At 42.5% G+C, this 15,683-nt stretch overlaps 1 protein-coding gene across 3 annotated transcripts in view; it reads right to left on the reverse strand.

Annotated features, from left to right (window-relative positions):
* GPATCH8 (G-patch domain containing 8) overlaps positions 1-15,683 on the reverse strand; it is a 115,534-nt gene extending 99,851 nt beyond the window's left edge. The window contains exon 1 of one of the 3 annotated variants that reach the window (XM_017876071.1): positions 15,407-15,683. Coding sequence is in view for 1 of the 3 variants with exons in the window: in XM_017876070.1 (XP_017731559.1) it covers positions 15,407-15,451 (45 nt within the window). In the remaining 2 variants the exon portion in view is untranslated. Of the gene's footprint in view, positions 1-5,053; positions 5,079-15,406 lie in introns of those variants that run through there. The other 2 variants (XM_017876070.1, XM_017876074.1) reach the window with 2 other exon arrangements.

The following is a 15,683-nucleotide window of genomic DNA, read 5'->3' on the forward strand; positions in this document are numbered from 1 at the left end:
TCCAGCCTGAGAACAGAGCAAGACTCCGTCTCCAAAAAAAAAAAAACGAAAAAAAAAAAGAAGGAATTATTAGGACAAGTCAAAGATCACAATCAAGAGCCTATAATCTCAAAAAGCAAAACACAATACTGAAACTCTAAAGAGCTGTTCTTATCCTCTTCCCTCTTCCTATAACTATTAAAATTTAATACAACTTCAGTCAGGTGCAGTGGTTCATGCCTGTAATCCCTGCACTTTGGGAGGCCAAGGCAGGGCAGGTGGACCACAAGGTCAGGAGTTCAAGACCAGCCTAGCCAAGATGGTGAAACCCCATCTCTACTAAAAACACAAAAATTAGCCAGGTGTGGTGGCAGGCACCTGTAATCCCAGCTGCTCAGGAGGCTGAAGTAGAGAATTGCTTGAACCTGAGAGGCAGAGGATGCAGTGAGCTGAGATCGCGCCACTGCACTCCAGCCTGGCGACAGAGCGAGACTCCATCTCAAAAAAAAAAAAAAAAAAAAAAAAAAAAAAAAAAAAATTCTTTGAAAATATTTTAAATGAATAATATTACTCAAAGCTCAAAGTTGGTGGATCCTAGCTGGGCATGGTGGCTCACACTTGTAATCCCAGCACTTTGGAAGGCAGGAAGATCACTAGAGGCCAGGAGGTCAAGACCACAAAAGACGACCCCGTCTCTACAAAAAATACAAAAAATTAAATTAACTGAATGTGGTGGTACACACCTGTAGTCCCAGCTACTCGGGAGGCTGCAATGGGAGGATCGCCTGAGTCCAAGAGGTCAAGAGTGCAGTAAGCAGTGATTGCACCACTGTACTGCATCCTGGGCAAATTTCCACTTTTGTCCTGTGTTTGGAAGTAGAATCCTTGACCTGTAAGAAATCCTGTCTCAATAAATAAATGTATGTATGCACCTTTAAAATGGAATTTAAAAGAAAATGTCCCGGGAGAAAAGCCTATCCAAAAGAAATGGACATCTTGGGGATTATTGGTGTCATTTCACTAGTATACTTAAAATTTATTTCAATTTATAGCCAGATGCAGTGGCTCACACCTGTAATCCCAGCAATTTGGGAGGCTGAGGTGGGTGAATCACCTGAGGTCAAGAGTTCAAGACCTGCCTGGCCAACATGATGAAACCCTGTCTCTACCAAAAATACAAAAATTGGCCAGGTGTGGTGGCAGGCACCTGCAGTCCCAGTTACTAGGGAGGCTGAGGCAGGAGAACTGCTTGAACCCAGTAGGCGGAGGTTGTGGTAAGCCAAGATTACACCACTGAACTCTGGCCTGGGCAACAGAGTGAGACACTGTCTCAAAAAAAAAAAAAATTATTTCTATTTACAAGGTAGATAGAAACACCATTGTGATCAATTCCTAATGAACCTAATTCTTCACTGTTGTTTCCATAATCATATAGTCTGATTTACAACAATTTCCAATATATTATTATAAAAACCAAAGCTCTCTGAAGTCAGAGACACCAGAAATCAAGTTACTACCATTTGCTAGTTGTATAACCTTGGGCAAATTCCCAAACCTCTCTCTAGGCCCATTTCCCCCATTGTAAAATCCAGATTATTACACTATAGCATTGTTACATATGTTGTGAGGTTTAAAGAGGTACAAAGTAATAGATTATTATTTTAAAATACTGCTGAGGCCAGTCAATGACCCAGAGGAATAAACTTCACTTAATACATAAATTTAATTCTATGTCAATTGGTAGGAAAGATAATTGGCCAGTAATCTCAGCAAGTAACTAAGAACCTGAAAACACATCACACTGGGTCAAGGGTGTAGAAATATCACACACTCATCTAAAAATACATGTACAACTGTTTGACACATCAAATTCTTCTGGATAATGTGATTAGGACAAGAAATAACTGGTTTCCCAAAAAAGCACTATGCTGAAAAATAAAATTTATTTTTTTTAATTTTATTTATTTATTTATTTTTGAGACAGTGTCTCACTCTGTTGCCCAAGCTGGAGTGCAGTGGGGCAATGCTGGCTCGCTGCAACCTCTGCCTCCCAGGTTTAACAAATTTTCATGCCTCAGTTTCCCAAGTAGCTGGGATTACAGGCACCAGCCACCGTGCCCAGTTAATTTTTGTAATTTTTTTTTGAGACAGAGTCTTGGTCTGTCGCCCAGGCTGAAGTGCAGTGGCATGATCTTGGCTCACCGCAACCTCTGCCTCCCGGGTTCAAGTGATTCTCCTGCCTCAGCCTTACTGGGATTACAGGCACGTGCCACCACACCTAACTAATTTTTGTATTTTTAGTAGAGACGGGGTTTCACCATGTTGGCCAGGCTGGTCTTCAACTCCTGACCTCAAGTTATCTGCCCTCCTTGGCCTCCCAAAGTGCTGGATTACAGGTGTAAGCCACCACACCCGGCCTAATTTTTATATTTTTTAGTAGCAGATGGGGTTTCACCATGTTGGCCAGGCTCGTCTTGAGCTCCTGACCTCAAGTGATCCGCCCACCTCGACCTCCTAAAGTGCTGCGATTACAGACATGAGCCACTGCACCCAGCCAGAAAAACTAACTTTTAGCCAGGAGCAGTGGCACATGCCTGTAGTCCCAACTACTCAACAGACTGAGGTGGAAGAATTGCTTCAGTTCAAGTGCAGCCTGGGCAACACAGCAAGACCCTGTCTCCATTTAAAAAAAAAAAAAAAAAACTGGGCACGTTGGCTCATGCCTGTAATCCCCACACTTTGGGAGGCCAAGGTGGGCGTGGATCATCTGAGGTCAGAAGTTTGAGACCAGCCTGACCAACATGGTGAATCCCATCTCTACTAAAAACACAAAAAATTAGCCAGGCGTGGTGGCGGGCGCCTGCAGTCCCAGTTACTCGGGAGGCTGAGGCAGGAGAATGGCGTGAACCTGGGAGGCAGAGCTTGCAGTGAGCCGAGATGGAGTCACTGCACTCCAGCCTGGGCGACACAGCAAGACTCCGTCTCCACAAAAAAAAAAAAAAAAAAAGTTTAAGGAAAAAAAAAAGGGAGCTACCACCAACTAGTTTGGAGAGTTACTTGGATTAGATAAATATCTTCAAAATGTCTTGGCACCAGACCTGACATGTAATCTAGCTGGCAACAAACAGTAGCTGATATTATCCTCACCATATATCACTGTAGTCAACTTTTATAAAGGTGTAATGGTCAAGGATAAGCTTATAGTACCCTAACTTGGGAGTATCCAGTAGAAATACCATTCTCCTCTCCAATCTATTATTTTACTGGAACAAATGAACAAAATGGACTTTTGTCTTGTTTTCTTATGCTTTTATGATAACACAGTAACAATCAGGTACTCACTAATGTTTGGAAAATGGAATGGGATTATCTGCTAGACCCACAGTGAAAAGACAAGCAAGAAGTCATAAATGACCAATTAAACCACTGGTTTATAACCAATTAAACCAATGGTGGTAAGCCATTAGTTTTTTTTTTTTTTTTTTTAAGACAGTCTCATTCTGTCACCCAGGCTGGAGTAAGTGGCAGAATCCTGACTCACAACAACCTCTGCTTCCTGGGTTCATGCAATTCTCCTGCCTCAGTAGCCTCCCCTCTGCAGTAGGTGGGACTACAGGTATGCACCACTATGCTCAGCTAATTTTTGTATTTTTAGTAAAGACAGGGTTTTGCCTTGTTGGCCAGGCTGGTCACAAACTCCTGACCTCAGGTTATCCACCCACCTTGGCTCCCAAAGTGCTGGGATTACAGGCACAAGCCATCATGCCTGACAACTATTGGTTTTTAATACAGAGATGTTTCTGAAACAAAAATTATAATCTTTAATAAACATACCAACTATTTCCTACCAGTTTATTAACTGGTACAAAATGCTGCCATGTATTAAAGTAGTACAGTGGGTGAGCCACTGCACGCAGCCAGAAAAACTAACTTTTAGCCAGAAGCAGCGGCACATGCCTGTAGTCCCAACTACTCAACAGACTGAGGTGGAAAAACTGCTTCAGTTCAAGTGCAGCCTGGGCAACACAGCAAGACCCTGTCTCCATTTAAAAAAAAAAAAAAAAAGCTGGGCACGTTGGCTCATGCCTGTAATCTCCACACTTTGGGAGGCCAAGGTGGGCGCAGATCATCTGAGGTCAGGAGTTTGAGACCAGCCTGACCAACATGGTGAACCCCATCTCTACTAAAAACACAAAAAATTAGCCAGGCGTGGTGGCGGGCGCCTGCAGTCCCAGTTACTCAGGTGGCTGAGTAACTATATGAGTATCTCCAGTATGTTTTACATACTGGAGATAATACCAACATTCTACATACCACAATGTATATACCACAGTATATATACCTTGAAGAGAGGCCAATCTATATACCACAGTAAACAGAATACTATACAAGAAATCAGCCAGGCTCGATGGCATGCACCTGTAGTCTCAGCTACTAGGGAGGCACAGGTGGGAGGATGGTGTGAGTCCAGGAGCTCAAGTCCAGCCTGGGCAATGTAACAAAATTCCACCTCTTTTATTTAAAAAGAAAAGAACAAAAGAAGTCAAAGGATCAAAGCTCAAACTTCAGCTCTGCACTAGGCAAAATAATTTATCCAGGCTCAGTTTCTTCATCTTCAAAACAGGATTAGTACCTCTTCTATTTACTTCACTGAATTATTAGAAGAACCAGAAAAGAACATTATATAAAAGGCATTTATTAAACCATAAAGTATAAAACTATACCATATTACCATTCTCATAACCAGGTCAGATTACCTTTGTAACATCCTGGTGCCTCAGTTTCTTAACTTCCTTTCCTACAATGATCTTGTTCTCCATTCTGCCTTAACCATATACTCTCATAATCATTAACAATAATCTCAACCCTTCTATTAATATAACCGTTATTTCAAACATTGTATTCTACAACCACCACCTTCTATCTTTCTAGCTCATTCCCTCCAGTACTCCCACTCTAACAAGTCTTAAATCCCATAATCTACAATCCATTGATCCTACCAATTTTTCACCCTCTCACTACCTATACTGCTGCCACCACCCGCACTCCCAAACGTCCTCATTCATCTCCTTACCAAGCTTAAAATCACATGGTCCAGCCGGGCACAGTGGCTCACACCTGTAATCTCAGCACTTTGGGAAGCCGAGGTGGATGGATCGCCTGAGGTCAGGAGTTCGCGACCAGCCTGGCCAACATAGTGAAACCCCGTCCCTATTAAAAATACAAAAATTAGCTGGGCATGGTGGCAGGCGCCTGTAATCCCAGCTACTTGGGAGGCTGAGGCAGGAGAATCATTTGAACCCGGGAGGCGGAGGTTGCAGTGAGCCAAGACCACACCACTGCACACCAGCCTGGCAACAAGAGCGAAACTTCATCCCAAAAAAAAAGAAATCACATGGTCCATTATTATAATCACTCCTCATATACGCCCTCTACTCGTTTGCTCCTATTCACATTAACTCTGGTTAAGAGAGACTGGTTATCAACACTTTAACTATATGGGTATAGCACATCTAACAAACTATAGCTGAATTAATCTTCCTATAAGTAAGAGGGCTGTGACTGTCTATCCCTCAGCTTAAGCATCTTAAATAGCTAGTGCATTCCTGCTTACAGCATTAAAATAAAATTTATCTTTGCAGCCCCAGTCTCCACTTTTTCCCTATGCCCAATCATTAATTCATTGTCCTAAAAAAAAACAAATTCTGCTTGTTCCACTTCTTTACTTTTGTCCTGGCTATTTTTGCCAACTGAGTGTACTTCCATTCACTTGAAGGATGGAATCCCAACCTTCAAGATCCAGCTTAAATGCTAACTTCTTCATAAAAGTATGCCCAGGCCAGCACGGTGGCTCACACCTGTAATCCCAGCACTTTGGGAGGCCAAGGCAGGCAGATCACTGGAGGTGGGAGTTCAAGACCAGCCTGACCTACATGGTGAAACCCCATCTCTACTAAAAATACAAAAATTAGTCAGGCGTGGTGGTGGGCGCCTGTAATCCCAGCTACTTGTGAGGGTGAACCATGAGAACTGCTTGAACCCAGGAGGTGGAGGCTGCAGTGAGCTGAGATCACGCCACTGCATTCCAGCCTGGGCAACAGAGCAAGACTCTGTCTGAAAAAAATAACATCACATCACATCACATCACATCACATCACATCACATCACATCACATCATCCCACTTTAAGGGTTCTCTCCTTAGAGTTCTGCATTTATTAGCTATACTGTTTTTCTGATAATCATGCTGGTCTTATGAATAATAAACTAAACCTTATTACTTATGTTTATCTCTCCAACTAATATGAAAACTCCTTGAAAAACAAAAACACTTTTTTTTTTTTTTTTTTTTTTTTTTTTTTTTTTGAGGGGAGTCTCGCTCTGTCCGCCCATGACTGGAGTGCAGTGGCAAGACTCAGCTCACTGCAAGCTCCGCCTCCCGGGTTTACGCCATTCTCCTCCCTCAGCCCTCCCGAGTAGCTGGACTACAGGCGCCGCGCACTCGCCCGGCATTTTGTATTTTTAGTAGAGACGGGGTTTCACCCGGTTAGCCAGGATTGGTCTCGATCTCCTGACCTCGGATCCCGCCCATCTCGGCCTCCCAAAGTGCTGGGATTACAGGCTTGAGCCACCGCGCCCGGCCACAAAAACACTTCTTAACCAGCTACCCGCACAGAAACACTTAAACTACAATAAGTACGTCTTAGTACAACCACTATTCAAACACTGTTTTATTTAAGTTTTCAAAAATTAAGTCTATATTCTAGAAAGTATTCTCAAGGTAAATATACTCCTTGTTATTGCTTGCACAGATGATACCCTAGTACAAATATTAAACCAATTAAATTTTCAACCACTTTTGCCCTTTCTTTAAAGATTCCTCATAATTTTACTCATAGCTCTCTATTCACAGCAACAAGGGAAATTACTGACACTACAGCATACAATCCACAAGCATTAGCTTAATTTCTTTTTCTGTTTTGTTTTGTTTTGTTTTGAGACAGAGTCTCACTCTGTTGCCCAGGCTGTAGTGCAATGGTGCAGGATCAGCTCACTGCAACCTCCGCCTCCCAGGTTCAAGAGATTCTCCTGCGTCAGCCTCCCAAATAGCTGGGACTACAGGAACACACCACCACACCCAGCTAATTTTTTGTATTTTTAGTAGAGACGGGGTTTCGCCATTCTGGCCAGGCTGGTCTCGAACTCCTGACCTCGGGTGATCCACCTGCCTCAGCCTCCCAAAATGCTGGGATTACAGGCGTGAACCACTGCGCCCAACCTACCTTTACTTCTGTAGTCAAGACCTACAGTATCAAAATAATTTCTTGATTTTGATCAGCATTGCCTACAAAAAGGATGAAAAATTAAGACCCTCTTTTCTCATTAACTCTGGAAGAATAATGTTAGGGGAGCTATAAGAGAGGTACTGACTCTTCCAACAATGTCATTATTAAAACGTCAGAAAACTCTATGACTTTTTTCTATTACAACTTTAAACCTGTAAAGCTATTTTGTGTTTCAATTCTATGAAACACTAAGATGAACTAGAATTCCTCTTTGAAATCAATGTAATTGCCAAAGATTGGCAAGGATGACAACAAATAATTGGAACTTCATGAGATGAAACCAAATGCATATTACAAAGATACTTTCTGGTTGCTTGAGTGACACGCACACAGGAATTATTGTACCTCAAAACTATGACAAAAAGAATTAAAGTAAATGGCAGGATACTCCTGTTTTGCTCACTAACAACTTTAATTTCTTACTATCTATAGGGCTTACTAAATAATAGAGTCATGTGCTACTAATCTGTGTACAATGTCAGAACAACTTTAGCTGCTTTTTCTTCCTAAATTAGGAATAAAATACTAAACATATTTGTTTAAATTCCAAAGAAATCATTTGGTATAAAAAACGACCATACAGCATATAGCTTCTTTCAGCCTGGGCATATTTAACTTTCTGCATTGACTAATACAATATGCATTAAGCACATTTGCTTAGACTTCCACAGTTAAATGGACAATTCACTTTTTATAAGTGGAAAATCATTACAACATCTTCTGGTATTCACTGCAATATCAAATCAATGACTTCTTTCAGTATTTGTGGTGGTCATCTGTAATTCCTTGGGTAATTACCATGAATCTGCTTTTACTTAATACTAAATGGCAATGCTAATATGAAAAGAAAATTAATGCCAGACATACAAACAAAAGTACTGAGTTGTTTCGGGGAAGGAATTTTAATAGAACTCATGAACTGGAATCCACTTCCAAGCTAGAAATCATTTTCATTAATAAAATACTAGAAACTAAGTCACAAGACCAAAAATGAAACCATTACTTAGGTTTCTGATTCATAATTAAGATCTCACGAACTTCTGCTACTGCTTTTCAGAAAATGGTCATCTTGGCCAGGTGCAGTGGCACATGCCTGTAATCTCAGCACTTCTGGGGGGCCAACGTGGTAGGACAGCTTGAGCTTAGGAGTTGAGACCAGCCTGGGCGACATGGCGAAACCCCATCTCTACAAAAATGCAAAAAAATTAGCAGGGCTTGGTGACACACCTGTAGCCCCAGCTACCCAGAAGGCTGAGGTGGGAGAATCACTTGAAGCTGGGAGGTCTTGGCTGCCGGGAGCCATGATCGCGTCACTGCACTCCAGCCTGAGTGACAGAGTGAGACCTTGTCTCAAAACAAATTTTTTTTCATTTAAAAAAATTAAATTAAAAAAATCTTGACCACATCAAAAAAAAGACTGTCAGCTGGGTGCAGTGGTGCATGCCTGTAATCCCAGCACTTTGGGAGGCTGAGGTGGGAGGACTGCTTGAGCCCAGGAGTTCAAGACCGGCTTGGGCAACAAGTTGAAACCCTGTCTCTAAAAAAAATACAGAGCTTAGCCAGTCATGGTGATACATTCCTGTAGTCCCAGCTACTCGGGAGGCTGAAGTGGGAGGATTGCTTGAGCCCAGGAGGTGGAGACGGCAGTGAGTCAAGATTCCACAACTGTACTCTAGCCTGGGCAAAAGAGCCAGACACTGTCTCCAAAAAAAAAAAGAAAAGAAAACACTGTCCTTTAAAAAATTTTATCATGTACCCAGATAAACAGAAATCACATGGAAATGTATCTCAATTATGAAGCAGCACAATTGGGATAGCTTATTATACATGTGTCTTAAAATAATTTTAGCTGGGCGTGGTGGCTCACGCCTGTAATCCCAGCACTTTGGAAGGCCAAGGCGGGTGGATCACAAGGTCAGGAGATCGAGACCAGCCTGACCAACATGATGAAATCCCATCTCTACTAAAAATACAAAAAATTAGCTGGGCGTGGTGGCGGGCGCCTATAGTGCCAGCTACTCGGGAGGCTGAGGCAGGAAAATGGCATGAACCCGGGAGGCGGAGCTTGCAGTGAGCTGAGATTGTGCTATTGCACTCCAGCCTCGGCGACAGAGCGAGACTCCGTCTCCAAAAAAATAAGTAAATAAAAAATTTAAGTCACAAATTTTAGCTTTGGTTATACAATTTATCATAAAGACATGAGAAAATGTGATGAAAGAATCCCTTTGCAGTACTCTAATGAGAACTGTGTTACATGTATAGAAGGAAAGGTACAACAGGAATACCTGTTTTTCTATCATTCTGACTGTACTGTAAGAGACCTAAAATAATACTCAGTCTAATACTGTATTTGTCCAGATCTGTATCTTCCTGCCTCCCATGCCTACTTTGAAAACAAATAATGAAATACATCATCACATGAAGCCCACTGATCACAGTTCTTCCCAACCCCAATCTTTCCTAATTCCAACTTAAGTCTCTCTCTGTGAGATGTTATTCCTTGATATGTCCCACATTTTAAAAGTGATTTAATACCATTTACCCTTCAAATCACCTCCAGGGAAACTTCTGTTACGCTGACTTTACTTTGGTCCCTCTTGATCTCCTGAGAATATATTAACCAATGTCAGTATCATTTTGCATTTGCTAATAATCATGTCAATTCAGCATCAGTATTTTGAAACTGGTACAGCCCTGATTCTAATCCTTTTCACTTATCATACTATGACACAGGGAAGAGTAATGATTTTACATAAGTTTCAGTATCCCAAGCCAAACTGACATTACTTTTCATAGCTTGTGGCATTTCTTCCAGATTACAGGAGACATAGGAAAAACTATTTAAAACACTTGTCCATGTGTCATATCTGGCACACCTGCATTACAATGCCAATTATATTACATACAGAAAATATACTAATATCTTTCTGTGACCTAAATATCTTAAAACTATGAACCTCTTCACTTCACAGTCTCAACTAAGAATTTCCTGAGGGTCACATACTGGTTACATATGGAAACACAAAGAGGAATCCTACAAACATACTGCATAAATGTAATACATGACTATCTTATTGCTATTTACCATTATGATTACTTACATAGACTACAGAAAGTTCTTGGGCAATTTCTGTATTTTTATTATGACCTTTAAGATAGTATGTCTTGTTTCTCTTATCAACTTATCACTCACTGATCTATTCCTGTAGTTACTTTTCATTAGAAATAAAATGCAGAGGGCCGGGCGCAGTGGCTCACACCTGTAATCCCAGCACTTTGGGAGGCACAGGTGGGTGGATCACCTGAGATTGGGAGTTTGAGACCAGCCTGACCAACAGTAGAGACAGTAGAAACCCTGTCTCTACTAAAAAATACAAAAATACAAAAAAAAAGCTGGACATGGTGGGACATGCCTGTAATCCCAGCTACTCAGGAGGCTGAGGCAGGAGAATCGCTTGAACCCGGGAGGCGGAGGTTGAGGTGAACTGAGATGTTGCCATTGCATTCCAGCATGGGCAACAAGAGTGAAACTCCATCTCAAAACAAAAAAAAAGAAATAAAATGCAGAGAACACTTGGAACACAAATCATCAGTCCTCTGCAGGTACATACGCTAAAGAACATTTCCTCACCAGCATTCAGCTGCATCACCAATAATAGCTGCGCAACCATAAAATGCTAAGCACTGTATCTTAATGGCACCGTATGGCTAGTTATACATCACTGTACAAACAAAACTTTCTTTAATGAACTTGTAATCCAAAGTGTTGATTATCTTAAGTTATATATTTTCCATTAGTTTGTGTAACACTTCAATCTGTGAACAAATATATCTTAATCTGGTAAATGCCGGCAGAAGTAACATCTCATTCAGAAATTGAGGTCAGATTCTTAAAGGAGTAGTTAAAAGTCTTAAAACATTTGTAAAAATAAACACATCAGCTTAGATTACAAAGATTACCTAAGATTTAAAAAAACAACACTTAAAAGGCTAGACAAAAGAATGTCTAAACTAAAACAGTTAACAATATCCTCTATGACACAACATAATTTATCATTTATCATTGTTGAAAGCCCCCCTAGAAGCCGTTGGGAGACCAGAAAGAAACAGATCTGGACAAAACCAAACAGAATAAAAACTGGAATTGTATCACCTTTCTTTTTTTTTTCTTTGTTTTTTTTTTTTGGAGACGGAGTCTAGCTCTGTCGCCCAGGCTGCAGTGCAGTGGCCACATCTCAGCTCACTGCAAGCTCTGCCTCCCAGGTTTACGCCATTCTCCTGCCTCAGCCTCCGCCTCCTGGGTTTACGCCATTCTCCTGCCTCAGCCTCCCGAGTAGCTGGGACTACAGACGCCCGCCACCTCGCCTGGCTAGTTTTTTGTATTTTTTAGTAGAGACGGGGTTTCACCGTGTTAGCCAGGATGGTCTCGATCTCCTGACCTCGTGATCCGCCCATCTCGGCCTCCCAAAGTGCTGGGATTACAGGCTTGAGCCACCGCGCCCGGCCTGTATCACCTTTCTAAAAGCTCCCTTATTCTTCGTCACCTATAAGTTTATCCTCCACATTTGATGACTCAGTTACAGCTATATAAAATGTGTAATTGTCAGCAGCAGACAAAATGGTCATGAGGACAAGTTCAAGAGTCCAAAAGTCAGTATGAATTTAGGCTCTGAGATTTAACAGATGTATGTAACTGGCTAAGTTACCTAATTCTCTGTGCCTCAGCTGAAAACGGCAGTAAGAACAGTACCTACCTCGTAAGGGTTATAGTGAAGACTATATAGTGAAGACACATAAAGCCTGTGGAATAGGACCTGTTCGTTATTATAATAAAGTTACCAATTAAAAAAAGTTAGGTCCCTGATAATGATTAATCTCTACATTCATGAGTGCTTCAAGTGGAATACCACCGTTAACCATAACTTTTGACTATATATACAAAACACCTTTGAAACTTAGGTATTCATGCAGGGCGCGGAGGCTCACGCCTGTAATCCCAGCACTTTGGGAGGCCGAGGCGGGCGGATCACGAGGTCAGCAGATCAGGACCATCCTGGCTAACATGGTGAAACCCTGTCTTTACTAAAAATAAAAAAAATCAGCCAGGTGTGGTGGCGGGCGCCTGTAGTCCCAGCTACTCGGGAGGGCAAGACAGGAGAATCGCTTGAACCCAGGAGGCGGAGGTTGCAGTGAGCCAAGATCGCGCCACTGCACTCCAGCTTGGGTGACGGAGCGAGACTCGGTCTCAAAAAAAAAAAAAAAAAAAACGTAGGTATTCACAAATTGTAATACTCAGCCCAACTCCCTGACTCCATAATAATTTCAAGAGACATCAAACTCTCCAAAATTTGCACTTGATAAACTGGTAAAGAGTGAAGCTCTACAGCTTTAAATCATCCTGCCAAATTAAAGGCAAAGAAAATAACAGTCATCTCGAACTTACCAGAGAAGATGAACAGAAAAATTTCCAGTGCTACAAGATCTGTTGAAAGCAACAAGATCTACCCACTGTGTTTGGAAACTTACTATGATTTGTTTTCTAGTCAGTGGCTTCACCCAAAACCTTTTAAGGAGGCCACGTTTAATTTTGAATAACCTGAAGCTGAAAATGTTTCAGATACATTATTCACAGGAGAATCCTATTACGTTACATTCTCTCACCAATAACTTTGAATCAAAAGACATCATTAAGTGAAAGTCAATCTGTATTTTCCCTTTATTAAAACACAGAAAATACCACTTTATTTTAAATGAAAGTACTTTAAATGAATGCGATAAATTAACAGAATTTATAAAAGTTTTAACATCTTCCAACTGTCTAAAAGGTTTCCATTCCCAATACCTTATTTACCCAAAACGCTAGGACATCTGAATTTTAAAAACCAACATTTTCGGCTGGGCGCGGTGGCTCACACCTGTAGTCCCAGCACTTTGGGAGGCTGAGGCAGGCAGATCACGAGGTCAGGAGTTCGAGACCACCCTGGCCAAGACGGTGAAACCCCCCATCTCTACTAAAAATACAAAAATAAGCCGGGTGTGGTGAAGGGCGCCTGTAGTCCCAGCTGCTCGGGAGTCTGAGGCAGAAGAATCGCTTGAACCCAGGAGGCGGAGGTTGCAGTAAGTCGAGATGGTGCCACTGCACTCCAGCCTGGGCGACAGAGTGAGACTCCGTCTCAAAAACAAACAATAAAAAAACCCAACATTTTCCTGGTTGACCCAACTTAACAGGGGTTGGTTCTTTCAACATAGAAGCAGAAAATGAAGTATACGTATCATCTTCAAAGGATTACCATGAAACCAAAATCAGGTTTTGCAATACCCAACTAAAGCATCAGAAGAGAGGGTCATCTTACTTAGAAACTGAGTATTGAAAAAGTAGAGGCTAACCCCCTCAATTTTTTTCAGGAAACAGCATTCACACTCTGCTATCCACAATTTTCAAAATCTTCATTAAAGGCCCCGAAAATCCTGTTTGTTAAGCCTGCTGGAATTCTGTGGTTGACAGTCACCTTTCCTCAAAACTTAATTGTCCATATTATCTATTTTCGATTTTATTAGGTCACCTTGAGATTCTCTCCTCTGAAAAGCATTTGCGGGCTTTACTTATCAATAGGTCTCTATTGGTAATTTAAAAATCAATAAAGCTCATCATACACTTTGCAGCCTACTCATATTTTATGGTGCTTGCTAAAATATACATATATGTCTCAGGGATCAAAAGGCTAATATGAACTGCTTCAAACTTCGGTGAATCTGCATTATATCCTTAGAACACCTTGCGATTCTTCTGTATTGTGCCGCAGCTACACAGCAAGCGCATGATCACAAGGCTTTAACAGCCCCCAGATCCCTTACTGCTGCAGAACTTCTCATAAGCGTTCTATGTACTACATTGTTAACAGCGCTGAGTTAAAATTGTTAAACTGCTTTATCTACTTATTTACCAATCCTATCATCTCAGGGAATTCAAACTCTTTAAACTGCATTCTGAAACACACCTAGAGTGCTTTCCTATTGCTTTGAGTAGGATCTGCAGCCGGATAAAAACTTGAGTTCTGAGATTCATCCCCTGACCCAAATTGCAGTTGCCAGGATATGCGGTAGTAATGCAGAGGTTTTTTTTGAGACTCCACGGATGTATTTTATCTAGAAATAGCCAATCTCTTCTAAATCCCTTTTAGTCTTCGAGATTTCCGCGGTAACAATTTCAACAGCAAGGTATTTTCAACAGCGAAAAAATGAGTTATTCTAATTTGGCCTTTATTTTTCACTCAATAGAGCTTGCCATCGTAAGAGCATTTTTCCATACCAACATGTGCAATTGAAAAAAGAAAATCAAGCTTTTGGCACTAGTGACCCCACGCGTGGAAGGCCCATTATCATTACCCTTCTTACAAATCTTTCGAGATAGGATTTGAGGTTAGGCTCACATCGGATCATAGTCCAGTAACTTACTGTTTTCCAAGCCCAATTAACAGCCTAATAACAACAGCAACACTTATGTCCCGGGAAATCTCAATGTATGACTAACCAATAAGGCGCCTGATAACGAAGGCAACCTTTTCCCAGGTAAGGAAAAGGAAAAGCAGACAATGAAAGCAACTGATTTATCACAGTGAAGAAAGAAAAGAGAAGGACCCCAAAAGGATCCGTGAGAGCAAAATCCCGGGGTTCGGAAGCCTTGGCCTCAGCAACACTCGCCTCCAAGTCCTCTAAGCCCAACCCAACCACCTCTCTGGTCCCCTGGGAGCCAACCCTTTGCCGGCACAGGCCGGGCAGACCCGGAGAGCACAGCCCCCCCGCCCCCGCACAGCTCCCAGGCCCGGTTCCAAAATCCGACGCCAAACAGGCGGAAGCCGCAAGCCCCGCGGCCTGAGTTTCAGGGGTAAGAGAATGCGGGTGAGAGGAGATGCGGCCTCCCTCAAGCCTGGAGGCCTCTTGAGAAAGCAGAGACGGGAGAAGAGAGAGCCAGTTCGCAAGTCGGAGCAAAACCTGGAAGGAAAGAGGGCTGGGAGCCGGAGATAAAGGAGATTCTGGGCTAGACCAGCGCCTTCCCCGCATCCTCGGCGACGCCCGTGTTTACCTGAAAGTCTCGGTCCTCGTTGAAGCGGGAGAAGCGGTCCGCCATTTTGCCGCCTTCACTCCTCTCAGGACGACGCGCTCCGGTTCGCTCCTTCCCTCCTGCGACACCCGCCCCTCCCCGGTTCCCCGCCTCCTCCCACGCCCACCGGGCGCGCGCAGCCGAGGGAGGGAGCGAGAATGCGCGTCCTGACTGGAGCCCCGCAGCGCACGCGCCTGCCAGCCCTGGAGGCTGACCCTTCCCTCCAGCCCCTGCTCCGCGCGCGACCCGTAGCGACCCC

The sequence above is a fragment of the Rhinopithecus bieti genome, unplaced genomic scaffold (genome assembly GCF_001698545.2).
Source record: "Rhinopithecus bieti isolate Rb0 unplaced genomic scaffold, ASM169854v2 scaffold_10088, whole genome shotgun sequence".
NCBI lineage: Eukaryota > Metazoa > Chordata > Mammalia > Primates > Cercopithecidae > Rhinopithecus > Rhinopithecus bieti.